The sequence below is a fragment of the Aplidium turbinatum genome, chromosome 11 (genome assembly GCF_918807975.1).
Source record: "Aplidium turbinatum chromosome 11, kaAplTurb1.1, whole genome shotgun sequence".
NCBI classification, from domain to species: Eukaryota; Metazoa; Chordata; class Ascidiacea; order Aplousobranchia; family Polyclinidae; genus Aplidium; species Aplidium turbinatum.
In genome coordinates, this window is record NC_137482.1 from 9724414 (window position 1) to 9738280 (window position 13867).

Sequence of the window (13867 nt, forward strand, 5' to 3'; positions counted from 1 at the left end):
CACGAGAAACAATTATATTTAGGGTTAGGCTTAAATTGCTAGTTTGTGTCTTTTCAATTAATTCAAGGTCATATCTTATGTTTGTGCTGGACGTTCTAAAATGTGGTAGTTGTACCTTATTTGGCTTGCATGTTTTTCCATAATTCTTTTTATATGGACTGTGCGTCTGAATACAAAAAACAATTAATTTGCAAAAGCTTGCAGCTTACTTTGCCTACTAATCAACCCTTATAAGTTTTTGTGTCTATAGGTTCTACATGGCGGTCTCTTAAAACAAACACTTTGTAGTTCCCTTGAACTCATCAAATATTTGCCCCTCCCCCAAATTTACCACGGTTGGACTTCATAATCAGTTAAACTGGGGATTAGGTGACTAGGTGTGTCAGAAGAACAAAGTGTATTTCTCGGCAAATATTTGAGTAAATAATTAAATATTTTTTTACTCTTTCTATCGAACTCGGGATAAATGATTATGCAAACACAGTACTGTATTTCAAACTTACAGGTAAAATGTATTTTGTCAAATAAAATAGTCTAAAAAGCTTAGGACTGCGTCCGAGTTTACAACAAGCAGCTTTACAAAGTGGTGTTGATGGGAAAAGCAGCTTTGTACAAAATAAATAATGTCTATGACCAAAGTCGAAAAACTTAACCACATTCATAGAAAAATTTACAATGGATATAACAGATTCTCAGCCAAAACAATAGGTGACTTTAATTCAACTAAAATCAAACAAGCACCGGCATAGTCTTTCACAATTAAACATTTTGAAGCTTACAGAAGTCGTGAGAAAAATCACGATTTAGATAATTTCTTTACAAAATTGCTACTTCAACACACGGATAAAGTATGTCCAACTCACTGTGTAACAACTGTACACAGATAAACATCACTTTTGCGATACAAGCACCAGCAAGAATTGGCAATTAAAAATGATCAGATACGATGTTAATACACGTAACCACACAGGAAAAAAGGGAAATTTAGTTGAGTGATGTCGGCCATGTCAACATGAAGCGAAGAACCACAAGACATTATTATTGCTCAATAGCGTTTAAATGTCGTACATTAATGCAATTAAAATCGATTACAATTTTCTCTTGTTTCGGAATATGTTGTCGGCATGTAACGCCAGCAAGGTTCAACAATATTCTTGATGCTTTCATAGATTCTTTCTCTTTGTGTTTGTCAGAAAAATATATCACTTCCTTGATATCTGCAAGAAAAATAACGACACCTTTAAATGACACGCAACAGTATTGAAGAGGGTTGCATTCCTGGGGGGGGGGGGGAGCTAAGCCACCGAAATAAAATAAAGTTTGATAAAAGGAGGGCACTAGGGGGCTCATATAAGCTTTCATGTTTCAGCTCTTTTGGGTGAACAACAACTTCTGGAATGAGCGGTAAACAGATATATAAATAAAAATCTAACCACAGAAAGTAAAATTCACCCAGATAAATAGGTGAAGCGCTGTTTTCCTTATCTAGCCTAGCTATTATTTTAATTAACTTGGATCTTTGTGAACTGAACTTGATGGCCAAGACTAGGTTTCTGTTTATAAAAAGACTGAGAAAAAATGGTTTCACTGAAGCTTATTTGAAACAACATTTGATTTCTTTCACACCTGACTGCTTTTCTAACAGTATCGGATCCAAGGGAGTGCGATTGAGGCAACAGAGCAGATGAAATTTTTTTGTAATTTACGCAATGTCAGCATGACAAATGCTTTGCGAATTTGTTCAAAATTTGACCAACAAACGTCAGCTCTTCACCTTGTTGGCATGATAAGTTATAGAAGAATGAAAGGGTGAATATTGAATATATCTAACCCCCAGCACATCATCACGCAAAACATTTCAGTCAAAAATCACGAAATAACCCGATTGTTGCCCAACATTGCCATTAATGAGATGAAGCAATTTGTTGGCAACCCACATATATCACTTAGCCAAGTACAAAAAGAATTTTAATATTAAATATAGAAAAGACTTTCATAATTCAATTTGTTGATACAATCTAGTTGAAATGGTTCAACGAAAAAAAAAACTATTCAAAAATCCCGTTTTCTTGCCGCTTTGGCTTCAACTTTCAAGAAACATTAAAAGGTGGTCGATAATTCTAAAAAGTTGTAACAATGCAAAACCCATAGTCATTTTAAATATATACGACCATGACCTTTGAATGCTTTTCATCTGTCCGTCAACATGTAGGCTAATAAATCTAAAATATCTACGATAAACAGAAACAGCTGACCCATGCATGCTTTATAGTCAACGGTGGGCAAACTGCGGCTCGCATGCGGCTCTTCAACATAAATTTTGTGGCTCTTGTATTGAATCGTAATACTACAAAAAAATTAAGATTATAATTTATAAATGTAGGTCTCGGACTGTCAACCAAGCAATGGCGTACCTAGGGTATAGCAGGTATGGCTCGAGCCATGGGCGCCACATTGATAGGGGCGCAAAAATCGGTTGGTATAAATTAAAATTTGTGACTTAGCCTACACTGTCTTCAAAATCTAATTTTGGGCGAATACAACACAAAGATCAAACAAGAGTCTCTCTTTTACTGTAACCATTGTTAAACAATGGAATTGTGACTTTAAAGAAGCAACATTGTGCTTCTCCTGGCTCATTTTGAGTTCACTCAGCAACAATTGGAAGTTTAGTAAAGTTGCTATAAGCAGCGATTAGTTGAAGCTTAAAAGTAGTACCAGAACTTACTTATTCATTTTTAGAAGAATTTATAACTTTGTAAAATCAAAACATCGTGCAACCTTGACAAATGGAAGAATTAATTCGCACAGCATCAACAACTTATCGTCCAAATTTTCAGAGATTAGTGAGTCAAGAACATAACTCATATGGATAAACAATCATTGTGTTTTTATTGCTGTTATGTTATGTCAACTGATTTTGCGGCTCGCTGGTGTTTATGGTTTATCCGCGAGCGGCTCTTTCTTTGAACAACTTTGCCCACCCCTGCTTTATACTGTAGCTTATGTTTTCAATGCATGGTGCACTGCTGATTCGATGAACAAAGAGCAGTCTTAAAATTTTCATTACCTGATTGTATGATAATTTTAGCACATTCATTGCAAGGAAAGAGTGCGACATAGATTTTGCATTTCTTGACCGAAGAACAGTTCTTGTTCATAATCGCATTCATTTCAGCGTGGCACACTAAAAAAAACAAACGTTAACATTGAAACAAACTCCTAAAATGGAGAAAATGCAAACAATCATAATATTGTATGATTCACATTTCTCCCGCAAAAGTTCCATGGTTATGCATTCAATAAAAGTGGAGAAGCGAAAAGCAAACTGCATTGAAATACACGCATAGGGCATTGCGCATTAATAAGTTGTAATAAATACTACATTAATTTAATTAGCACGTATCAAATTAAGGTGCAGATTTGGATCAAATGAATTCTTGTTAACTAATAGTGAGGCTATTCATCTACCATATGGATATTTTGTATCCAGCCACTCTTTTGACACTTTCCTCCAAGGAAGAGTGTCATCACTGCATCTGTTTGGCATCCCATTGTAACCGATCCCTACGATTTTCTTTTCTTCATTGACAATGCACGCTCCAACCTTTAAAATTTGTAGTGAAATTTGACTAGCATATATCAAAATGGCTTTTATTGAGATAGATATGGGCCATGGGGTCAATGGGGTCTAGCAAAAGTTGATATTTTTAAATGAAATGTTTTTGATGCTACTATAAGAAGTTTGGAGAAATGGCACTCCATTAAATGCTAAAATCTCAGAAATCCAAGAAATAAAACTGTCAATTATCACAAATGGCCTTTGCATAAAATGATGGTTATAAGGCTGACATGTGCATTGTGCAGAATAAAATCCAGTCAAAATGCCGTGTCATTGATACAAATCAGCTACAGAATACACAGAACAAACCTGCGTACTTGGATCTTTGCTCCTCTGTGCTGACAGAAATGCAACTGCCATAAAATAATCATCCCAAGCTAAATAACCAGATCTTTTTTGATTAAGGCTCCTAGAAAAACGAGGTAATGTTAATGGAAAAATTTCCTATTTGGCAAACCAAAAAGACTGCAATGATGACATGTAAGAATCTTTATTAAGCATGTTGATTGTTGATAAGCCATAAGTGTTTTTTGAAGGTGATATATCTGCATATAATGTTGTTTTTTTTTCTTCGCCAGGCAACATAACGCATTGGTCAAATCTTGTAATTATGTGGCCTACTGCATAGCCAACTACACCTTACAACATAAGCTGTTTTAGAGAGTAGAAGTTTTAAAAATCGTATGAACAACAATCATAAAAACTTTACAACACCTGAATAGATCATTATGTACAATACCTACGATAAGTAAGTCCAGTCAATTTTTTTTTTTTTTTCGGTCATTTATCGGTCATTGACCGATTTTTTAGCAAAATGTCGGAAAAAAATATAGTCAATTCGGTCAAAATGTCCAAAAAATATATAGTCTATATATGACCAAAAACGACTAAAAATGACCAAAATAAATAAAATTGACCAAATTTCTTTAAATCATTTCGGACAAATAACCGAAAAGTCTCAGCGAAAAAAAAAACCCAGAGTCCAGTACCAGTAGTTAAACCATAACTATTCAAATCCATAGATGTGTAGTAAATAAAAGCTTGGACACATATAGTCATGCGATAATCATGTATCATAGTTCAACCGCAGGCTCCATTGTTATACCAACCTATCTACAAACTGTACTGTGATATACATGTTGCAGTGTGATTCTGCGTGCATTTCTGGAAATGAGGAAACTCTTTGCACCAGATTATTTTAAATTCGGTTAACAAAGTTGTGCCAAGAAATAACAAACTGATTTGTTGTGTACCGGTATGTTTGGGGATGTGGGCTAGGGTGCATCAAACCCCTCTCATGAAAAATTTTTCTCATGGTAGTGGTATATTAAGTTGTACTACCCCTAGAAAAAATCAATCGTGGAAAAAAGTATTAAAAAAATTAAATGCGCTCTACTGGGTCCACACCGAGTTTGAAAAGTAGATACGAAGACATCTCGAGTAGGATCCCTCTCACATTTTGCTGAAAAGTTGTCATAGTGTCATACTATGCCTTAGGCCAGTGGTTCTCAAACTTTTTTTTGTTGCGACGCCTCTGGAAAAGTTTTCTGGACTTGTGACGCACCAGCAAATAAAAGTTAATGAGGAAACTTATTATTAAAGGTTTGTTTGTTGATACAACAACAAAAAGCAATGCGTATTATTTAATGTGACGTGTGGGCTTGTTTGTTTTTACAAAGTTCATTAAATCTTGAGAGAATTTTTGAAATTGCCACCCGCATTTTTCTTTTAGTGTTTATTGGTGATCAAAATTTGCTTTTTATCACCGCCAAGGCAGAAAATCCTGCTTCAAATAAATATGACGTGACAAATGGGATAATAATTCGTAGTGCTTTCTTCACCAAAGCTGGATAATCGCCATTCATTGAAATCCAGAAATTTGCCGGATTTCATGACTTAAACATCCTTTTCAGGGAATTGTCACAAGAAAGGTCAATGTAGGCTTATTTTTCTTGTGTAGTAAAAGACAGTGGAGTAGGTTGGACGAAAGGATCACGAATCCATTCGTAGATTGATAAATTTTTCAGAAAGTATTTTGCAAATTTCGACTCGAGCTTGGACAAATGTTGCCCAAATATGCTTCACAAATTTGAAGGCAGCGTCATACTTTTCTTTTCAAGCAAATTGGACAAGAAAGTGAAGTATCGAGAGCTTCCAGACAGGTTTGCTATATCTTCCTTCCACAATAGCAACTTTTTAACGAATGCTGCAATTTTATCTGAAATGTCATTTTTATTCGGCCCTTGCATAGAAATGTTCAGTTTGGCGAAGATATCACACAAGTAAAGTAAGCCAATTTCAATAAAAAATTGTTCTGAGCTGAACAATTTGCAAGTAGATTATTTCTTACTGCAAAAAAGCCTGAAGTTCATCCACCAATTCGTAGAAGCGTTCAAAGAATTTTCTAAGCAAAAGCCACTTGGATGAAAATTAAAAGAGCAAACTCCGATGCGCTGCATTCATTTCTCCACAAAGTTTTTTAAAACTCTTGACTTCAGTGGGCGTGTTTTAATGACATTAACAACTTTGATGACAACTGAAACTGCTAATCAAAGGATTAACCTCATCTTTATAAGATAAACTGAATTCAGCTACGAAACGAAACTCTTCTGCGACGCCCTTGGAAAATTGAAACGACGCACCAGGGCGTCGCGACGCACAGTTTGAGAACTACTGCCTTAGGCTAACAAACGAAAGAATCCCAAATTTTTGATCAATATCTCAAAAGGTTTGTCCATAGAGGACATCTGAATTTCGAGTACCACTGTTATTTTTTACTTGTGAGGGTAGCGTATAGCAATTTCTTGCCATTTTTAGAGCCCCATGTAACTTCTATTGTAAATGTAATGGAAGACTAAAAATTGCTGTGCTAGATCATTATAAACTATAATACACATTACATTAATTCAACAATAAAAAATAACATTTCTTGATGTATGGTTGTTAGGTGGGTCATCAACATCCTAATTTTGTGCCTGGTACAAGTGTTTTTTTTTAATTTTTGAATGCTTCTGACAAGCAAACCAATCAGACTATTTGTATACAACATGATTATTTGTACTTGTTTAGAAACTTCACTTCTGTCAGATTGAGTTTGAGAGTTGTGGTGCCATTAACAGAGGTCTTATGCAGGTCTGAAAACCCTATCAGGCAGAAATGGCCTTTTTATTTTTATGTTTAGAGCTGTAAATGACCATATTGTAAGTATTTTATCGTCATTAATTACTTTAGTCTTATGTTACTCTGCAACATGCAGTTGGACGGCCATATGACGATAAAATACCCACATGGTCGCCCAACTGCCTGTTGCAGAGTAACACAAAACTAAAGTAATTTTTTCGCTGCTAGATGATGGACACTTTCATCATTGTCACCCAACATTACTTTCATCATTGTCACCCAACATGGTCGCCCAACTGCCTGTTGCAGAGTAACACAAAACTAAAGTAATTTATTCGCTGCTAGATGATGGACACTTTCATCATTGTCACCCAACATTACAACGAGGCGAAGGAGCACATCTACATGATGAGCATTGAGCAAGATATGTACGGTAGGGTCATGCGGGGTCAAACAGGACACTTTTTCAGTTTTTTGAATGCCACATAAAACCTATGATGAAATTAAAAAAAAAAATATTTACCACAGAGCATTACACCTTTCAGCAATGAAATAAGACATTTTTCAAAAAAATTGAAAACTTGCAAAAACATAAAAAAATGTGCTAAGCTGGGGTAGGTGTGGCCCGTTTGACCCCATCAGCTGTGGGGTCAAATGGGCCACAACTTCTCAACGTCTAAATGGTAAGGAAAGAACTTTAATTTTGCTATTTTATCACATACCTGTTGGGTGGCATGTATTTTGTTTAAGTGATGCTCAACAATTTTAGCAATAAAGGCCTTCTACGCCTTTTTCAGATAAAAATAGAACACATAATTTGCACTGCTCTTTTTTGCAACTAAAATTGAACGATATGAATAAGGAAACATTTTACAAATGATCAATTTTAAACGGGCAGTCATAAACAGAGTAAAAAGGGCCAAGTCAAACAGCAGGGTCTATAGTTGACAATTGAAATAGGATACTATACAATAGGGTGATTCATAAATTGGGGAAAAGTTAAGTTTGAAATTCAAGTCTGACACCCTCTCGCATCGTGTCAATACTTGAAAAAATAATCCTGTCAAATTTTTGGGGCAACTGAAAACATTTTTAAGGTTGCTACCTACTTTGAAAGCTTCACGGAATACACTAATAGGAACACGGGATTACATGATAGGAATATAATGACAAAATTACTCAAAATTAATTAGTTCAGTGTTGACAGATGTCCAGAATGTTATTAGTTATAGTTATTGCATCAGTGTAGACTTATTCCTATCTGGATACAGCTGTCTGAAGGTTTAGACTGTCATGAGGAGGAACTGCTTTTGCTCTTTGTCATTGGTGTGCAGAAAATTGTATTCGCACATCATGCTCAAACTTGTATTTGCCACACCACATTCAGTTATGTCATTCACAACTCTCATGCCAAGTAGAGTCGATTCTGTAGCAATGTAGGTGTCATTGGGTTCCTAAAGAGTTGGGTCTTGACTCAAAACGTCAAAATGCAGTTCAATAATTTTTAAAAATCGTGTGTTGTTTGCTGTGATGAAGTCCTGCAGTTCTTTCCTATTGACAGTCATCAAGTCCACAATGGCACGTTTAGAAGGGTTCTCAAATCTTGGACTTTTCAAAGCCTTTACCACTTTCAGTTTTATGCTTTCTATTTTATTTTTGCTCAAGAAGAAAAGGCATGTCTAGAGGTAATCATGCAACCAACAGCTAAGTCTAATAGTAATAATAGGCCTGTTTACCTAAAAAATACCATATAAATTAAATAGAATTAAAAAAAGTTATGCAAGTGAGCTATAACTTGTCAAAAAGCCAATGTGGCCCATTTGACCCCATTTCATTTAAACAGAAAAATTGCAAAAAGTAAAAAAGTGGGACTATTAATATTTTCAACATACTACCGTAATTCAGCATTCTGGGGTGTATGCTGTTCAGTAAATTTTTATTCCAGCTTAATTAGTTTTTGTGGTATACCAAAGTTTTTTTGGTAAATTTTCAAATTTTAATATTTTCACATTTTTTGGCCACTTTTTGCATCATCTAAAGAATATTTTCCAAATGTAGATCTCTAATTGTTTTCCATGATGCAAATCTATGGGAAAGCAGCTTTAAAATGAGCTATTAACTTCCGATTTTAGAAAAGAATAAGTAGGAAAAAAATGTGATAAGTAAACAGAGTAACAGAATGGCCCGTTTGCCCCCGCGTCCCATTTGACCCCGCTTGACCCTATTTCTTTAAAGAACCTTAGCCAAATAGCAACCTTTCGAACGCTATTTCTTGAAAACCACATGGCTAGTTTAACAATATTGAAAAAGTTTGTTGATCCATCAGTAGGCTTAATCTTGTTTGACTTGAAACCAGCTTGAAAACAAACTTTATTGCATAATGCATATTAGTATAGGCCTACTGCCATGAAAAAATTTCATGAGGGGGGTTTGATGCACCCTAATGTAGGGCAGGCATTATGAACAGTTATTTATAATTTCTTTACAATAATGAACACACAAATTACACTTTATGAACTCACTCCAAAATAAGGCTAAAAATAGTTGCCTCAAACTTGGGGTAAAACAACAGATATTGTCATATTGTTGTAGATATTGTCATATTGTTGTAGATATTGTCACATCACCTAAACTAGTTTACCACAGCTGTTTGAAAGCATTGAAATACTTACATATCTTCCACTTCATTGTTTAGGCTTTGATGTTCTTCATCCATATTTAAAAAGTTAAGCATGTAGCAGACACATTAAAATATTTTAAGTTACCGTACTCCTAAACACTACAAGCAACAAGTACATACAGTTCTTATCTTGGGCGCCGATCGCTCCCTAAAATTGGTGGGGACATTTACTAGAAAAGGTAGAAACCGGCGATGAGCGAAGCGAGCTAGAATGATCGGGGGTCTATTCTGATTCTGACAAATAAACAAATACACAAATACACCACCGTCATTCTGGCAGAATAGTTTTTCCGCTTTCCGCCTAAAAAAGTCATCCGTGAATAAGTGCGAGGCATAAAATGCGACCTGACATACCTTCGAAAAACCTTGAATAAAACAATAACCCGCAACACGTGCCACCTAATTTTACATGCATCGGATTAAGCATTAAATTACATTTCCAGGGATGTGCACCAATAGGTGGGCATTTGGAAGGAACTCCCAGCAGAACGCTCCAAAGATGGAGGATATATTCACGATAAACATTAAAATAATACGATTTTTGCATAATAGACACCACTTCAAACATCTTCGAATAGAACTGTAATCCGCAACACGTGCCACGTAAATTTTACATGCATCGGATTCAGTATTAAATTACCTTTCCAGGAATGTGCACCAATAGGTGGGCATTTGGAAGAAACTCCCAGCAGAACGGTTCAAAGATGCTGGAGGATATATTTACGTTAAACATTAAAATAATAGGGGGAGATGTGGGACCAATGAAACAAAATGGGTATTTTTTCCGTTGTCGAGCGTGATTTTCGCAATACAGGGCTACTTAAGCGTTTGAAGGAAGCACATCTTCTTACTGTATTTATGCATAGCTAGGACTTCGGATTGGACCACAGATTACAAAATTATTTCACTTTTTAAATGTTCACTTATTGTATCATTAGTCCCACCTGGGTGGGACCTTTGCAACACACCAATGGGACCAATGAGACAGGTTTACTACTTACACGAAAACTGTACTTTTTCTGAAGAAAGATTGCATTTTGTGTAAAAGCAAAGAACATGAAGTTTCTAGAACGAACATGGACAGATGGAAGAACGAACAACCCGCACAACAACGTGTCGTTGGTCCAACGTTAGACCATCGGAAACGTCCCGTGGGCCCTCCGTTGGTTTCCGACGTTGGCGCGTAACAAATTTGGCCAGCGGGCCACCTTGGGCGAATCGTCAGTCACAAAAATCGGTTGGTTAAACGTCGATCCCCCGGTGGCACACTGTTGGCCAACCCTTTCCCAACCATTTGCCACCTGCGACCAACCTGACGACCAAACGCTTTCGTTGGTTCGACGTGGGATCCACGACACAATTTACAACTGTCCTCACTGTGGCAAAAAAAGGCTTGGCTAATCGTAGACCCAACGTTGATGCACTGTTGGCCAACCCTTTCCCAACTATTTGCCACCTGCGACCAACCTGACGACCAAACGCTTTCGTCGGTTCGACGTGGGATCCACGACACAATTTACAACTGTCCTCACTGTGGCGAAAAAAGGCTTGGCTAATCGTAGACCCAACGTTGATGCACTGTTGGCCAACCCTTTCCCGACCATTTGCCACCTACGATCAAACGCTTTCGTCGGTTCTACGTGGAATCCATGACGCAATTTACAACTATTCTCACTGTGGCAAAAAAAACTTTGGTGCACTGTTGGCCAACCTGACGACCAAACGCTTTCGTTGGTTCGACGTGGGATCCACGACGCAATTTAGCCTACAACTATCCTCACTGTGGCAAAAAAGAGTTGTTTAATCGTAGAACCAACGTTAGTGCACTGTTGGCCAACCTACGACCAAACGCTTTCGTTGGGTCGACGTGGAAGACGCAATTTACAATCATCCCCTCTGGCGAAAACGATTTGGTTACTCGTGGGCCTAGCATTGGCCATCATTTGCTAATCTACGACCAAACGCTCACGTTTTGCTTTGACAAGGGTTAGACATTACGACCTCACCAAACCGAAAACGTTTCTTAACTTTGACCACATGGTGGCGTGTTGTTAACTCACTTTTTTCGAGTTAATCTGTGCTGAAAATGATGACCACGAAGACGTGGGATCGAGGCCTCAATTCGCAGTAAACCTTATCACTTACCATACTAGCATTCCACTCGGTACAACATTGCTAGAAAAGGCACTCATACAAGCAAAAAGTAGGACAGATGGCAGTTAAGTTTGTTTTTATTTCTAACCATCACAGCAAAAACAAAGAACATGCTAAATATAACAGCGGTCTACAAAAGGGCATGAGGCAAATTAAATCAAATTTCCTGTCTTCCTCTTTTCAAACTTCTCAATCCTCATCTCTTGCATATTTCAGCCAGTCTGAAATAGCGGCATGGATATTTCAATTTGTTGCTGTGGACAAGTTATGGGTTCTTCGTACTCCATCTAAAAATAATAATGTCATTGGGATAAATTGCCAATAGCTGGTCCAAACCAATATGTCTAGTGGAAAAGGTTGGTTGCTGAAGCCACGTAACTAACTCTAGCAAGCAACTTTTTCCCATAAAGCAATGAACTAATCACACTGAAAAAGCTCTGAAAGTATCTCCCATGGATAAACTCAGAATTACATTGATTACAACAGTCTGGAAAAGAAAATGAGAATTATCCTGCTACAAATAAACTTTGAAATCATTTCTTCAAAGATTTTGCGAATTACTTCTATTACAAATACAAAATTATGATTTTTCGTCACTGTAATAAACACCCTTTTCATGCAACCTTGCATTAAATTAACTACAGAAGCTTTGTCTGTAGTTATTATTCATTAAAAACTGAGAGTTTGTTGAAAAAGAAACATAAGGTAAAGGGGTAAATGCTTAAGCTGACCATGCTTGTGCTTGGAGTGAAAAAGGATTATCGAAATCTGATGTAACCTCATCATCATCCGTCATCACCATCATCCATCATCATCAGCCTATTCCTCACAAATAGAGCAAGTTTTCATCGACCTGAATATTCAAAACAATTTACTTTAAAATGTGAAAATGACCTTAATGACCTAACAAAAACTTGACCAAATAATTTAGTGTTTTTTTAGATTTTATGTTAAAACTAATTGCTTTTAATCAATTAGATCGTACCAAAATTGCAAAATTGCGATACAAGACAGTAGTCTGAGCCACAAAACTGGCGACATAAAAATAAACAAATTATTGAGGGTGAGCTTTTTTTTATCAATGTAGGAGGAAACACTTTGCTTACCAGTGTCCATTTAAAACAAACTGACTTAAAATAAGTAATGGTATTGAATTGACTTTTCATTGATCTATTAAACAAGCATCTGGAACCTTTTCGTTACTTTCAGAATCCTTACAAAAAACGCACCGCGCAAGCTTGCTACAAAAAGTTGACTTCATTGAAAAAACAGGAGATAAGCTATTAGGTATTATCGAAACTAACACAAAAATCAATGCACTGCACAGTACACACCCAGGTGTGTCCTAAAATCTAAATTTATGAATAATTATGTATCGGTATTGCATTATAATTAATTATAGTAGGCTACTACATTGAACTAATTGAACCATCTCATGCTTTATCAAAAATGCTAACAACAATAAAAACAGCGATATGCAGTACCTAGTATACACTCACCAATGCTTTTCCAGGCGACTAATGATATTATTCGAGGCTGGAGCTTGTAGGCTTAAAATCTTTCGCAATTTCATTGGTTGGACCTTGCTGACATACCAAAGCACCGCAATATTATCTTTGTAATTCGTACAAGCCCTCAAGCCGTCACAACTCACTGTGAATAAATTTGAAAGCAGGGCAGCATGGGAAAAAAATGAAAAAAGAAGAGGATGACCTAATTAACACCAATGCATGACCTAATTAACAAAGAGCTGTTTATTGCCAGCCAGCAAAGCATGCTTTTGTATCAACATTTGTGAACGTTGAATCAATGAAAATCAATTTCTGCTCTGTTGTCCGGGTGAATCTAGTAGTTAAACTTAATTCAATTCAATCAAACTTTGGATTTAATTAAACCACAATTCTATTTGGGTTAAATCACTGGCGAACAAAATCAGGCATTTTACATTGATTCAACATCTTCAAACATTGGATGAATGTGAAAAAATTGGACTTTGCTTTTCAAAAGAAGCTTTTAGGTCGAAACGAATTACTTCGAAAATTCGAAGCAAACGAGATGAGAACAACAAGTTTTGTGGCTAAAGGAAGTAATTTGTATTGAACACTCGAAAGTCTGAATGGTTAAGAAATAGTTTTTGCCCACCACAAACATTCATATGATCATTTGTAAGCTACTTTATGGGGGGTATTTGCGGTTATTGTAAAAACATGATGAAATCATTTTTTTGGTCCAAATTAAATTATTTTATTTTGATGTAGTTAATTCTAGTCAAACGTTAAATACGGCAGATG

General features: G+C 36.3%; 1 protein-coding gene across 2 annotated transcripts; it reads right to left on the reverse strand.

Moving 5' to 3' along the window:
• Positions 1 to 380: 380 nt before the first annotated feature.
• On the reverse strand, positions 381 to 9543 carry LOC145779445 (deoxycytidylate deaminase-like). Of its 2 annotated transcripts, none has more exons than XM_082591039.1 (5): positions 9415 to 9543; positions 3940 to 4031; positions 3472 to 3607; positions 3071 to 3187; positions 381 to 1217 (listed from the first exon to the last, which is right to left on the reverse strand). In XM_082591039.1, the coding sequence occupies exons 2-5, from the start codon at positions 3991 to 3993 to the stop codon at positions 1039 to 1041; spliced, it is 486 nt and encodes a 161-aa protein (XP_082447165.1). In that variant the 5' UTR covers positions 3994 to 4031; positions 9415 to 9543; the 3' UTR covers positions 381 to 1038. The 2 variants fall into 2 exon arrangements, with proteins under 2 accessions (XP_082447165.1, XP_082447164.1); XM_082591038.1 differs by having other exon boundaries at positions 3932 to 4031; positions 9415 to 9450.
• Between the last annotated feature and the right edge of the window lie 4324 nt (positions 9544 to 13867).

What these genes read in the sequence shown, in the direction of transcription:
- LOC145779445 (XM_082591038.1), bottom strand. An exon ending in GGATACAAAATATCCATATG is followed by an intron (nt 3,188 to 3,471) that starts GTAGATGAATAG and finishes TGTTTTTTTTAG; the next exon opens with TGTGCCACGCTGAAATGAAT. An exon ending in TAAAATTATCATACAATCAG is followed by an intron (nt 1,218 to 3,070) that starts GTAATGAAAATT and finishes TTTTTCTTGCAG; the next exon opens with ATATCAAGGAAGTGATATAT.